The sequence below is a fragment of the Triticum aestivum genome, chromosome 2A (genome assembly GCF_018294505.1).
Source record: "Triticum aestivum cultivar Chinese Spring chromosome 2A, IWGSC CS RefSeq v2.1, whole genome shotgun sequence".
Taxonomy (NCBI): Eukaryota; Viridiplantae; Streptophyta; class Magnoliopsida; order Poales; family Poaceae; genus Triticum; species Triticum aestivum.
The window spans coordinates 737,362,247-737,376,756 of NC_057797.1; the positions used below are offsets into that span (position 1 = coordinate 737,362,247).

General features: G+C 50.9%; 1 protein-coding gene across 1 annotated transcript; it reads right to left on the reverse strand.

Annotated features, from left to right (window-relative positions):
* Positions 1-168: 168 nt before the first annotated feature.
* On the reverse strand, positions 169-4,388 carry LOC123190715 (COP9 signalosome complex subunit 5). Its single transcript, XM_044603420.1, has 6 exons — positions 3,881-4,388; positions 2,138-2,419; positions 1,904-2,051; positions 1,716-1,795; positions 719-799; positions 169-621 (listed from the first exon to the last, which is right to left on the reverse strand). Exons 1-6 carry the CDS (start codon positions 4,271-4,273, stop codon positions 511-513), a joined length of 1,095 nt encoding a protein of 364 aa, XP_044459355.1. The 5' UTR covers positions 4,274-4,388; the 3' UTR covers positions 169-510.
* Positions 4,389-14,510: the final 10,122 nt, after the last annotated feature.

Consider the following 14,510-nt stretch of genomic DNA (forward strand, 5'->3'; position numbering starts at 1 on the left):
GACACAAAAATAGAATGTCGCAACATCTTGCTTTCACGTCAAAGTCAAACAAACAGAGAACATCGCAAACATTGCAGCTCTACGGCTCGAGATTGAAAAGGTCTCGTGATCGCAGCAGCTTCGGGCGAGCCGGGATTTTAAGAAGTATACCGCTTATAAGTCTTAAACTATGGGCGCACTGTTTGATAAGAGACCTTGAACATAGCTAGATTGTGCCAACCAATCAGAAAGGCAATCAACATCCACCAACATAATAGCCGCATAGTTTACCCAAGGTGACTTCAACCAAACTCCTAATAGTAAATAACAGAACCTCTCAGTGGCATCACTAGATGCAAAAGGTAACTCGTAATTACATGCAAATTCTGATTTGACAGATGATGAAGCTCCCAGCCGACGAAAGTTCGAATCAGATAACTATGCTGGCCACGATTCGAAGTGATGAAACGGCTCGCAAGCCCGGTGTAGGTTAATCCAGCATCAAAATGTGAAGGCATTTCACTGGAACTCTCATGCTTCGACCATGGGCTCAGGCACAGGTGAATCTGGGGCGGTTCCGCTTGCGCTTGCCTTGCTTTTGCTTGACGGGTGCACAGAGTTGAAGAGGATGTCCTTGATGACCTTCAAGGATCAAATCATACAAGTTGGGGGCAAACATCAGAGATTTGTACCAGGAGAACTAAAACACTATGGAGTTCAGGCAGAAATTAAGATTTACCTGTGACATGAGACCATGAACCTGTTCAGCAGTAATTTTGGAGCTATCCCGGGTTACCTTAGCCAGCGGCGACTCCTCTTGCTAGAGAAACCATAAAACCAAAGAAACGACAGAAACCACATTTAGTTCACCAATAAAAAATAGTTCAATCAGAGACAGTAAATAAACTGGATAACCTGCCAATACAAGATTACAAAGCAATAAGAACTTAGGAGTGCCAACTAATTAATAAACTGATCCACGTTGGATAGCAAAAGATGGGCACAAAACTGAGTGAACCTGACAAATAAATAAATCATTTGTGCCTGCAGGTGTGTAAATAATTACGGCGCAGGAGGAACATATTACAAAACTAAAATACCAATGCAATATCTACAGAACTGTACACAGCCCCTCGTTTCATGCAGTTAAGCTCAAGCACAATCAAGTATAAATTGACATACCACACTTCACAACTAACTAAGCATGGAATTGAAGTGGAATCAAAGTATAAAACACTATCAACCATTCCTAGAAGGTCAACCATCAGAACTTCACGACTTCTCATTTATCCAAACAAGTTTTTCTCAAGCACAACTTCTCAATTCTTACTAGTACTGATCTTACACACCAAAATAAAATTTGCATCATATCGACTATGCTTTCTTCCTTCAACAAATAAACAACAGATACCAGATTTGTAACATATCCAACGAAAATCTAACAAGTGACAGTCAGACAAATAGGGCCATCCACTTACTATAGGAAGTGACAAAGAATAACAAATCACACAACATCATAATAACTACTCCCTCTGTCTTGCGAAAACGTCTTATATTATGGGACGGAGGGAGTAGGTAACTGTATATTGATATGATACAATGAAAGATGCAGAAACGGAAATAATTATGCAGCCATCAAGATAGTGCTGGACCAGTGAACTTCGGAAGGGCAAAAAGGACAGTGGTGTATACACTGAGGTAACCAGAGTTTAAAGGGCATGAACACAGAATCTGACCTCTTTCTTTCGCTGTGATGGCATAAGCATGCCAAATCGACTGTGTGCCAGTTGCCCTTCAGCTTGCTCTAGTTTATCAGCTGCATAGCACAACATTATTTACCAATGTCCCACAATTTATTGGAAGGCCAAACAAGATATAACCAAAAGCCAAGTTCCTAGAAATATTCCTAGAAGGAAACGCTTACCTAAATCAAAGATTTGTCCAGCAACATAATCCCTGTTGCCCAGAAGTGGTGATGAAGATAATGTGTTGACCCAGTACTTGTTCCAGAGTAGATCAAGGAGGTGAGAGTCCAGGGATGACTTGAAATAGGTTATATCCAAAGAATAGTACTGCATGAAAATTACAGTGAGAACAGAACTAAACCACACTTTGCAACAAATAAAAATATAAATAATAAGAGAATTGATCACATTACCTGTTTGCAGTGAACACCAAAATCTTCTATCTTGTTGAGTGGTATGGTCTGATACTCAGACACAGGCTCATCCGGTGGCTTGTAATCTTTTGGGTATGTCCTAAAAGCTCCAATGTCCACTTTACCAGCAGAAACAGTCCTTGTAGGGTCTATCACAACAGCCAACCATGGTTCTTGAAACTGCTGATTAAGCATCTGAGTTGAAACATCAATGCCTGACAGCCAGCATCCATAACCAGGATGTGAGTGGTACCAGCCAACCACATTTTCCAACCTTCCAGCCTTTCCATATGAAGAACAAATTCAAGTTAGTTTGATCAGTATTTAACAGTAAACACCTAACACACACCTGCACGTGCATATATTACTTCCCAAGTTCACATATCTCAGTTGCGGCACTCTCTAAAATATTCTTTGCCAAAACAGATTAAACAAGCACAAATGCACAATCAAGGATATGTACTGTATCTAAGCTTTCCAAAACAGGGAGGCGAAATCAGAGATTTGGATAAAATAGCAAATACAGAACAATTCTATACATGAATTCAATGGTGAAAGAAAATATGGAAGCATTGGGTTCTGTTCAATCCCACACTAAATACTATGCCACCACTAGTAATTAACCATGGTCCTACGAAAAGGAAATCGAAACAACCACGATGTAAAACGTGCATGACCACTACTTTCTGGAATTCTGCTACTCAGCGAGATAAGCCATCGCTTTTTTTAACATCACGAAATGGTATTCACGTACACGTAAGAGCGGGCTGAGCACGCCAACTTTTTGGCGAGCGATTCCTACGCCCTCGCCGCGCCTATGGTTTGGTGAAAATTACACAGGGGCATTCATGGCACGCTGGGCTAGCCAAAATATTGGCCTCAATCCAAACGGCAGCCAAAACCTGTGGGAACGCCAATATTTTGTTAAGGATAGCTTTGGCTCAAATCCAAACACACCCTTACTTCCCCAGTTCACATATCTCAGTTGCAGTACTCTCTAAATTATTCTTTGCCAAAACAGATTAAACAAGCACAAATGCACAATCAAGGTACTACTCCCTCCGTCCCAAAATAAGTGTCTCAACTTTAGTACTACTTCATACTTAAGTTACAGTTGAGACGCTTATTTTGGGACGGGGGGAATATATCTAAGCTTTCAAAAACAGGGGGGCGAAATCAGATATTTGAATAAAATAGCAAGTACAGAGCAATTCTAAAAATCAATTCAACGGTGAAAGAAAATATGGAAGCATTGGGTCCTGTTCGATCCAACACTAAATACTATGACACCACTACTAATTAACCATGATATATTGATACAGTTACGCGCGAATCCATAATCATGTTTCCACTTTCTTGCATCAGATCACCCAGTATGTCAGCAAGCTAACTCAAATCATCGATATCTACAACAGGGACTGATCTGAGGGCAAAATTACACAAAGGCAGACAAGTTCATAACTTAAAAACAGAACTATTAAGATCATATAAGCAACAAGGAATTGCCCACATTTAACTGCAAAAGTTGGATGCAGCTAACCATAAGACGAACATAGACACCAAATTAGCAGCATTGCCTAATAATCAACCCCAAAGCTTTTCAACATGACAAGGTACTAGCACCAACTATTAGCAATTTTGATGTGCACAAGAACATAGCCAGTCTATTTGGAGCAACATTGCAGTATCTGGTCAGATCGAGAACTCCGAAGAATAAACAGAGGCGGTGGAAGGGCGCGGTACCTGCTTGTTGATGGTGGAGTACTCGACCATGTACTCGTAGGCGTCGGCCTGGGCGTTGACCCTGGTCTCGGTGCCCTCGACGGGGAGCGCGAAGGCGTCCATGACGATGATGGAGTCGCCCTCGAACTTGCCCTGCATGAGGCCCATGATCTCGATGGTGCCGCCGGCGCGGGCGTGGACGACCATCTTGAGGAGCGCGAGGGCGGAGATCCTGGCGCGGCGGAAGTGGTGCGGGTCGGTGGCCCAGGGCTTCTCCTGGTGGGCCCGCGCGTTGGCCGCCTCGTCGTAGTGGTAGATCGCGTCCATGGCGTCCGGGTCGGAGGCGGCCGCCGGGATGTTGTTCTCCAGCTCCCACGTCTGCCTCGCCACCGCCGACGACGAGGTGGGCTCCATCGCGCTGGCTGGCTGCGCCGGGCGTCGCTGACGGCAGGCCGGCGGGCAGGCAAAACCCTAGCTAGGAGCGGAAGGGGGGAGGAGGACGAAGGGGAATAGGGGTTTCTCTGCTCGGTTCGGGCTCCGCTCTCCAATATGTGGAGAGGAGACGTGGCCCGTGGCCGCTAGATGTGTATATTGGGCTGATTCCTCCGGGCCGGGTCGTGCTTTCCAATACGGGAGTTGGTAATCTATTGGGCTTTACAGGCTGAAGTGTTGCGAATGTATCCTTGGCACATATATGGATCCAATTGTCTCAAAAAAAACATATATGGATCCAATCCAAGCGTATTTTTTCTCGAGACCTCTAATCTGAATCCTCTGTATCTTTATCTCTTCTCTTACCTAAAAAGGACAAGTGTTCCCTCTCCCGTCCTACATCCCCCTTCATCCATCCTCCTCGTACAACCCCCTCCCCCCATGCTTTCATCTTTGGTAACCCTCTCCCACGCTTTCATCTTTGGTAATCATCTCTACTTGCCAAAAAGAAACGGAGTGTCCCGTCTCTCATCTTATGTCCCACACCCCTTCATCCATCCTCCTCGTGCACCCTCCTCCCCCTCCCACGCTTTCAATTTTGGTAACCCCCTCCCACGCTTTCATCTTTACTGAAACAAGATTTTCCCCTGCTTTGTATTCCAAAGCAAATCATCATTGTACACAACAACGCAATACTGGGGCGAGCAGCAAATCTACCCCAAAAGGAAAAGAAAAAGAAACAAAAGCCAACAGCCGCTGCTCGACAAAAGCGCGGAAGACCCGCGACCGTTGTGCCCTCCGAAAACAAACCACCACAGCTCGAAACTCTGATCTACCATGTACTAAGCAGCACCTCCAAGAAGGAATACGACGCCGACGACGCTGCTACTCGGACGAGTCCTAGGGTTTTCCCCAGTACGCGGAGAGAGGTGGGGGATGGTTACTACCGACACCTTCCAAGAAGGAATAGTGGCACCCGCCGGTCTCACCGCATCGGAGCCGGACGAACCGGTAAAAATTTCTCCCGCACTCCAAACTCCACCGCTCAACCGGGGCCGACCAGCCAAACCACCGCCCAACACCATGCGCCATCACAGTTGCGCCGCCACCCATGTCGTCTCACTGCGAGCATCAACTCGAGGCCAAGAAGACCGCAGAGAAGAGCTAAGCGACGGGAGCAGCAGCACCATGCCCGAGTGGGAAGGAATCACCTCACCGTCGTCGTGCGAGGGCCCCGCGCCTCCGGCACCGTCGCAGTAGCCATCCGGACACGGTAGCGGGACATACCAGGCCACCCCTGGCCCGGCCAGGCCCGAAACAAGTCCGCTAAGCCCGCCCAACCACACTGCAGCAGGCTGGCGTCGGCGACGCCAGCACCCCGCCGTTCATTGCCGCTCCCCCCTTCCTGGGAGTCACGCCGTAGACGCGCCCCGCCGCCGGCCCACGCAGGCCCAGACCTAGGCCGAGCATCGCCGCCAGGCCACGCCGCTGCGCCACCCCCGCCGCCAACGACGGCACCGCCGCCCGCCGTTCATTGCCGCTCCCCCGTGTCCTGGGAGTCACGCCGCAGACGCGCCCCGCCGCCAGCCCGCGCAGGCCCAGATGGGGCCCAAAGGGCCTAGATCTGGGCCAAGCGCCGCCGCTAGGTTGCGTCGCTGCGCCACCCCGCCGCCAACGGCAGCGCCGCCACCCAGCCGCCCGCCGTTCATCGCCGCTCCCCCGCGTCTTGGGAGTCATGCCGTAGACATGCCCTGCCGCCAGCCTGCGCAGGCCCAGATCTGGGCCAAGCGCCGCTGCCAGGCCGCGCCGCTGCGCCACCCCGCCGCCAACGACGGCACCGCCGCCCGCCGTTCATCGTCGCTCCCCCGCGTCCTAGGAGCCACGCCGCAGACGCGCCCCGCCGCCAGCCCGCGCAGGCCCAGATGGGACCCAAAGGGCCCAGATCTAGGCCGAGCGCCGCCGCCAGGCTGCATCGCTGCGCCACCCCGCCGCCAATGACGGCGCCGCCGCCCAGTCGCCCGCCGTTCACCGCCGCTCCCCCGCGTCCTGGGAGTCATGCCGCAGATGTGCCCCGCCGCCGGCCCGCGCAGGCCCAGATGGGGCCCGAAGGGCCCAGATCTGGGCCAAGTGCCGCCGCCAGGCCCCGCCATTGCGCCACCCCACCGCCAATGACGGCGTCGCCCACCCACGCCACGTCGGGGAACCCCGGCGTCAGCCAGACCGCCGCTGCCTAGGAGCACCCCCCCTCCCGGTGCAGCTCCGCCCCGCATCGGAGAACCACCGGGAGGGGAAAGGTCAAGGGGCCGCCGCCAGCAGCGTCCCCGGGGCCAGGCCGACCGCGGGCGCTAGTGACGGCGGTGGGGAGGAAGGGAAGAGGGGGCTGGAGGAGGAGGAGGTCGTCGCGCGGCCGGTCGCCCACGGGGGCGACGCGGTCGCGAGAGGAGAGGGGGGCACCTCAAGAGTAGCGTCGTGCATTCACGCTTTCATCTTTAGTAATCAAATAAATCTTTGGTAATAATCAGCTCAATCTTTCCTTTGGCAACGTAATAAATTCTTGGGTGGCAATCAATTTCTTCTTTGTTGTACATGGTAATACAATAAATTCATGGGAAGGAATAAATCACGGTAGGTAATCAAGCGAGGGGGCCGGTGGCCGACTTCCTCTTTTGGTCTGTCCATGCCTCCCGTTTGTGGAGCCCTCCTCACCCTCCGTTCCTCCTCTCCCATGGAGCGTCGCCGCCCCATTTCCTATGTCTTCCCGGACCGGCGCCGGCCGCACCCCATCTCATCCCCTCTCCTATCTCTCGGAGGGGGTGATTGTCAGGCCCCCTGTCCGAAGAACCGCGGGGCTACGCCGTCCGACGACGATGATCAGAGATTCCGACGGCTAGCTGTCGCCTGAAAGTGGAAGCGTAAGTTGGCCGGAGACCTCAATGGTAGTGTAACTTTTATCACCCAACGGCCTCATCTACCTGGTCTCTAACTCATCCCGACCGACCACAGATATCGGCAGGGGCAGAGTTACGTCAACACCATTGTGTGCTTCAATCTGCTTCCTCACCAAGGCAAGCAGACGGAGGGGGTGGAAGCGCCACCTTTGCACATCGTTGGACTGTCGAGGAAGTTCCGCATGGACAACGAACAAGGCTTCAAGTTCATCAAAAAGGAAGAGCTCGATAAGTTGGAGGGCTGTTGATTGCTTCGCCGTCCTGTGTGACATCAACGTCATTAGCACGTGGGCATGGAGAAACCAGCAGGATGAGACGTGATGAAGACGATGGTGGGTGTGGACTGGAGATCATGTACCAGCTGTTGCGAGGACGATGAGGGCATGTGCGAGCGCCGCGGCGCGTTGGGCTGGGTGGCGATGGAGGATGGCGGTGCCACTTCTACGGTGATGCAGACGCGGACATAACAGCAAGCGCGCAGCGTGAGCGTGGCCTTTGCCTGAGTTGGGAAGCATTTGCACAGTTTATTCCTTGAGTAATCCTCCTTTCTTTTCATGGTAGGCCGTAACATGTCCGTGCAGTTAATTAACTTGAAGCACCTGCTCTCTTGGTAGCCTCCAATTCTGTAGTGAGACACTTATTTTGGGACGGGGGGAGTAATACGTTAAACTACATGTGTGTACTGTTTATCACACTAGCATGGCACTATACTGAATTTGATATATGGTTTGTGACTATTTATCTGAAATTTTAGTTGCAATTATGCTAGGTGGATTGGTTACTGCCGGCTAGAGGGCTCATATGAAACGATATAGAGCACAGGATGCAGTATACTTCATCATGTTGTGTGTACATGTTGGAAATATGCCCTAGAGGCAATAATAAAATGGTTATTATTGTATTTCCGTGTTCATGATAATTGTCTATTGTTCATATTATAATTGTATTAACTGGAAACCGTAATACATGTGTGAATACATAGACCACAACATGTCCCTAGTAAGCCTCTAGTTGACTAGCTCGTTGATCAATAGATGGTTATGGTTTCCTGACCATGAACATTGGATGTCATTGATAACGGGATCACATCATTAGGAGAATGATGTGATGGACAAGACCCAATCCTAAGCATAGCACAAGATCGTGTAGTTCGTTTGCTAAGAGCTTTTCTAATGTCAAGTATCATTTCCTTAGACCATCAGATTGTGCAACTCCCGGATACCGTAGGAATGCTTTGGGTATACCAAACGTCACAACGTAACTGGGTGGCTATAAAGGTGCACTACAGGTATCTCCGAAAGTGTCTGTTGGGTTGGCACGAATCGAGACTGGGATTTGTCACTCCGTATGACGGAGAGGTATCTCTGGGCCCACTCGGTAATGCATCATCATAATGAGCTCAATGTGACTAATGAGTTAGCCACGGGATCATGCGTTACGGAACGAGTAAAGTGACTTGCCGGTAACGAGATTGAATGAGGTATTGGGATACCTACGATCGAATCTCGGGCAAGTAACATACCGATTGACAAAGGGAATTGTATACGGGATTGATTGAATCCCCGATATCGTGGTTCATCCGATGAGATCATCATGGAACATGTGGGAGCCAATATGGGTATCCAGATCCCGCTATTGGTTATTGGCCAGAGAGATGTCTCGGTCATGTCTGCATGGTTCCCGAACCCGTAGGGTCTACACACTTAAGGTTCGGTGACGCTAGAGTTGTTATGGGAAATAGTATGTGGTTACCGAAGGTTGTTTGGAGTCCAGGATGATATCCCGGACGTGATGAGGAGTTCCGGAATGGTCCGGAGGTGAAGATCGATATATTGGACGAAGGGTATTGGAGTCCGGAATTGTTCCGGGGGTATCGGGTGACGACCAGCGTGTCCAAAACTGGTTTCGGAGGCCCCGACAAGTGTTGGGGGCCTTATGGGCCAAGGGGAAGGGGCACACCAGCCCACTAAGGGGCTGTGCGCCCCTCTCACCCCATCTCACGTAACCAAGAGAGGTGGGGGCGCCTCCCCTAGGACAGCCTCCCCTCCTGGCTTGGGGGGCAAGTCTCCTAGGGGTGGGGGCGCCCAAAACCCATCTAGGGTACCCTCCCTGGCCGCCGCCTATCGGTGTCAAAACTGGCGGATCTCGGGTAGGGGGTCCCGGACTGTGCGTCTAGGCCGGATGGTAACAGGAGGCGAGGGACATGAAGTTTTACCCAGGTTCGGGCCCTCTCGATGGAGGTAAAACCCTACGTCCTGCTTGATTAATATTGATGATATGGGTAGTACAAGAGTAGATCTACCACGAGATCGAGGAGGCTAAACCCTAGAAGCTAGCCTGTGGTATGATTATTGTTGTGTACGTTGTCCTACAGACTAAAACCCTCCGGTTTATATAGACACCAGATAGGGTTAGGGTTACATAGAGTCGGTTACAATGGTAGGAGATCTACATATCCGTATCGCCAAGCTTGCCTTCCACGCCAAGGAAAGTCCCTTCCGGACACGGGACGGAATCTTCAATCGTGTATCTTCATAGTCCAGGAGTCCGGCTGAAGGTATAGTCCGGCTATCCGAATACCCCCTAATCCAGGACTCCCTCAGTAGCCCCTGAACCAGGCTTCAATGACGACGAGTCCGGCGCGCAGATTGTCTTCGGCATTGCAAGGCGGGTTCCTCCTCCAAGTACTTTGTAGAAGATTTTGAACACAAAGGTAGTGTCTGGCTCTGCAAAATAAGCTTCCACATATTGCCATAGAGAGAATAATATTTACACCAATCTAATCTGCTAACGTATTCTGTAGCGTGACACACCACGGCCAAGCCTTTATCTGAGCCATTTCATTATCCCACCTCAGCGCGTTATGCGAGGCGGTTTCCTTGGCACGTCTTGTTAAAGCAGAGATCGTGTCCCCTTATCCCGGGATTCTCATCAATACGGGCATGGGTAACCCAACCGCTTCTAGGACTCCTAGATTATAGGCAAGTCCAAGCGGACACGGAGAGGACGCTTGATATTCACCCTCTTTATAAAGGGGACAAGGCTTTTATTTTTCCCTCCCGTGCTCAATCGAATCCTCCCCCCACCTCAAGCTCAAACGCCCGAAGTTCAGGTCAGGTGCTCCGAACCTCCAGTCATGTCCGGATCTAGCCTTCAAGGCCGATGGATGCCTTCCTCCGTCACGGAAGAAGACATCAAGAGGTTGAGGGAGGCCAGATATCTTACCGCCGAGATTTTGCATCGGCTGCCTCCCCGAGGGCAGGCCGCCCCCCCCCCCCCGAACCCAACGAGAACGTCGTGTTTGTTTCTCACTTCCTCCGAGGTCTAGGCCTTACCCTGGATCCTTTCGTCAGGGGTTTGATGTTTCACTACGGGCTAGATTTTCATGATCTAGCTCCGGACTCCTTTCTTCATATCACGACATTTATTGTCGTGTGCGAGGCCTTCCTCCGGGTTACCCCTCACTTTGGCCTATGGCTTAAGACCTTTGAAGTGAAGCCGAAGATGGTCGAGGGGCAACATGCAGCGTGTGGAGGTGCCTCAATACGCAAGATGACGGGAGCTCCATGGCCTAAAGGTTCCATCCCAGAGGTGTCTGAATTGTGGCAACAGGAGTGGTTCTACATCACGGCTCCTAGAAGTGCTAAGTGGGCGGCCCCCCTGCTTTCCGCTCGAGCCCTCCACCACAGCTGATGTCATGGATCAGCAGAGGTCTGAGCTGGGGTCCAGTCAAGGACGTGCCTATACTGCAAGGCCGCATTCGAGGTCTCTTCAATGGAGATTTCAGTTTGGTTGCGGTAACACAGGTTATGCTGGTTCGTCAAGACCAGCCTTGCAAACGCCAGCCTCTTCGCCTGTGGGAGTTCAATCCCGAGGGACCGCGTGCCGTTCAGAATTTTCTCGGCCTGACGCACGAGGAGATGTACAAGTCATTCTTCAGACCTCGGGTGGAGTGTCCGGAAATCTCCGAGGACGTGGGCCTGAGTAGTAACCGCGCCGCCGAACAGGTAAGGCATCTTCCGGCCGAACATACTATCTCTCCTTTGTTACGAAGTTATTTCTGAGAGTTTGCTTTTTGACCAGGACTGGCTAACAAAGGTGAAGTTGATTCGGTGTTCGGCCCCCCTCCATGAGGGTTTGGAAAATCCGGTATTGGAAAAGATGCTCCAGACCGCACCTTGCCCGGAGCCCTTGGAGGAAGATACCGTGGAGGATAATGCGGGCGGACGCGGGCCCCCAACGCTGCCCATTCTAGCCAAGGGAGTGAGCGTCTCCATGAGGGAAGGCAACCAGAAGAGGAAAAGGACTGCGCCCGAGGATTCGGAAGCCGAAGCTTCCAAACGGGAGAAGAAGTCTCCCACAGAGGGTCCTACCTTGGGGGGCGCTGTTGCCGCACAAAGTCCGCGGGGGGATCAATTCTTCCACGAGTCGTAAGTGACCCGAAATACCTTTAATAGTACAGATACGCCATTTTTCTTCTGAGGAAATGACCACCACATATATTTTGCAGTTCGGGCCTTAGCCCCTCTCAAATGAGCTCATCTTCGGGGGATCTTCTTCCGGAGATGATGGAGAGCAAACGCCTCCTCCGGACTCCTCCGCTCCAGAAGCGGGCGACCCTGAAGTGTCGTCGTGGAGGGCCTCTCCAAGTCCGGTGAGGCCAGAAGATAATCCCATTGACCCCCGAAGCTCCCAGTGTCCGGCTCCCGAAGAGAGCAGAAAAAAGAGTCCGACACCGTCTAGTGCGCGATCGGATGTTCTGAGGGAGTTGGTGGGGCGAGCGGCCATCTCAGATGAACATCGTGTGATGATGAATACGGTGATGGAGAGAATATCGTCCGGCGAAAGCGGATTGCATGAAGCTTTTATGAGTCTACTGACAGGCTTTGAGGTACGTAAAAGAATGTATGATAATCCTGCACCTGCTAGGTGTGCCTTGTGTAGATAGTAGCCCCTGAGACTCTGGTTGTCGTCGGAAACGACGACGAACAGAGGATCGTATTCCCAGGAAATAACCATACTGCCTCTATGTGCAGGTAATGGAAGCTCCGGTGGCTAGCCGGACTAGCGAGTTTGCCCATTTAGAGCGGCAGTTGGATGCGGCAGATGCCGACATCGAGCTTGTTAACAAAAGGCTTGACGAGGCACAGGGTAAGTGTGAATATCTGGTAAATGCCACATAGGAAGAGCAGCATGATGCCAGTATCTTTAATATGTTTTGACTTCAGATGGAGCTGCCACTGTTGAAGCCTTGCGGGCAAAACTTGCCCGAGCCAAGGAACAAGCGAGGTTGGGTAATGCGGCTGCTGTGAAGGCGGCCGAATAGTTGCAAGCCGAGAAGGCCGCGCATGGCGAGACCCAAGACAAGATGGCCAAGATGGCTATAGAATTAAAAGCCGCCGCTGACCATTGCTGGGTTCTTGAAAAGGAAAACCAAACGAAGGCATCGGACCTTGAGAAGGCTGCTGCGACGAAAAAGGATCTCCGCTCTGCTATGAGGGCAAAGAAGGAGGAGCTGCGGGAAGCCGGGGATATTGTAGCTGGGAAATCCTTTATGTTGCGAAGGAAATTCGGAGATCCACGGTATGCCCCTCTGGATCGACTGTGGAGTTCGGAGGATGTGTATATGGATTTGGCGGCGAGCGCTGCTGATGCGGCCAAGTACTTCTAGGGTCAGACGGACCATGGAGTAGACCAGCTATTTTGGAGACAATTCCATTCTCCCGAGCGTCCACTTTTATTGACTGACCAATTAGCCGAATGGGCCGAACTAAACAGGTTGTCCAGACTCTCTATGAGGTCTGTTGTGGATCAGCTGTGGCCGGGAAGGTCAAAACCGAACAGTTATTTCAGCTTGGTGCAGCAGGTCCTTGATGTGGTGCCACGCATTAATGCGATGAGAAGGTCGGCGTGCATAGAGGGCGCACGGATGGCCTTTGCCCGTGTTAAGGCATATTGGGCGGAGATGGATGCTACCAATGTTGCAACGCGGGATTCAGCTATAGGTCGAAAGGCTGCCGAGCACTACTTTGAAGAAGTTCTTGAGGGTGCCCGTTTGATAGAGACCCAGTGCTTAAAAAATATTATGTTTGAGTGATATGTAATCTCATTGTAAGCGAAATGCTTTTATAAATTTGTATAAGGTTATTTTTATACTTTTGCCTGAAAGTAATATGATGCCTCCTGGGCGGCCGTTTATGTATACATGTGTATAACCTGAAAGATTGCAGCCGTCGGCTTCAACCCTCACGCATATAATGCGGAGGTGCTCGCAAAAACACGCATTCACACTTAACCCAACGTCTTGGTCCTATTAAGGAGGTGATAACAGAGCGAGCGAGGCAACCGGACTATAATGCTTTAGCACTTTCACTTAGCCGTAGGAGTTTGACAGTGGGGCTACTAGATAGCCCCTGGTGGCTCCGCACTCTCCCGATATCGGGGTGCGTACATGCCTGGCCGGGAAACGACCCTTCGTTAAGGCGGAGGAATTCTAACATTCTCACAGGTCATCGAGTGGTTGACCAGTCTCACGCTATATCATGACAATCAGTTTTCGGCTTTCTCTACTGAGGTGCTCGTCCAGATGAACCAGGGCACAATCGCAGTAGTTCTCCTAGTGCTACCTTAGCCGGCAAGGCGGAACGTAAGGCACCAAAACACAGGAGCCGGGCAAACCCAACATTTGACCAAAGACAATGATTCGGAGCCGATGCATATAGGGCCAAACTCGCGACGCCGAATACTCCCTAAGGTATTCGGTCTTTGTGGTATAAACCGGGCCTAAATAGTGGCCTTTGTAAGAAGCCGCGTGTGTCCAGGTACATGCATTGTTCTGGCGTGGCCACATGCCAAGACGTCAGCATCCTTCTCAACGGTGGATATGTATCAACAAGAGACAGTAAAAAAGGTTTACGCAGGGTCTTAATCTAAAAAGAATCTTTGGAGCGGGTCCCTGCTGCACGACTGTGCCTGTGTCTCCGTTGTGTTGTATCTTGGACGGGTGTAGCACGATGATCGTCTGCAAAAGAGAGGAAGTTAAGTGAAAAAGTTGTCGTGCAAAAAATAGTTTTTAAAGAAACCATGTATAATTCAAGATGATAAGAAATTGCCACTTGTCTGCGCGCGTTGAGCCCCTTGTATTGACAAATAGGGATGTGACCACTTATTTCCGTATAAATAGCGGCGCCGGACTTGATTAGTTGTATTTGAGGTCTTGACGACCTATTGGATGCTTTTGTTTGTCCGGGCGCCTTTAGTGTGTGGCGGCC

Excerpts from the sequence above, each read along its gene's own strand:
- LOC123190715 (XM_044603420.1), bottom strand. The coding sequence starts at position 4,273 with ATGGAGCCCACCTCGTCGTCGGCGGTGGCGAGGCAGACGTGGGAGCTG. Across the intron at positions 2,052-2,137 it reads TTGGTGTTCACTGCAAACAG|TACTATTCTTTGGATATAAC; the intron begins GTAATGTGATCA and ends ATTTTCATGCAG. Across the intron at positions 622-718 it reads TTCATGGTCTCATGTCACAG|GTCATCAAGGACATCCTCTT; the intron begins GTAAATCTTAAT and ends TGATCCTTGAAG.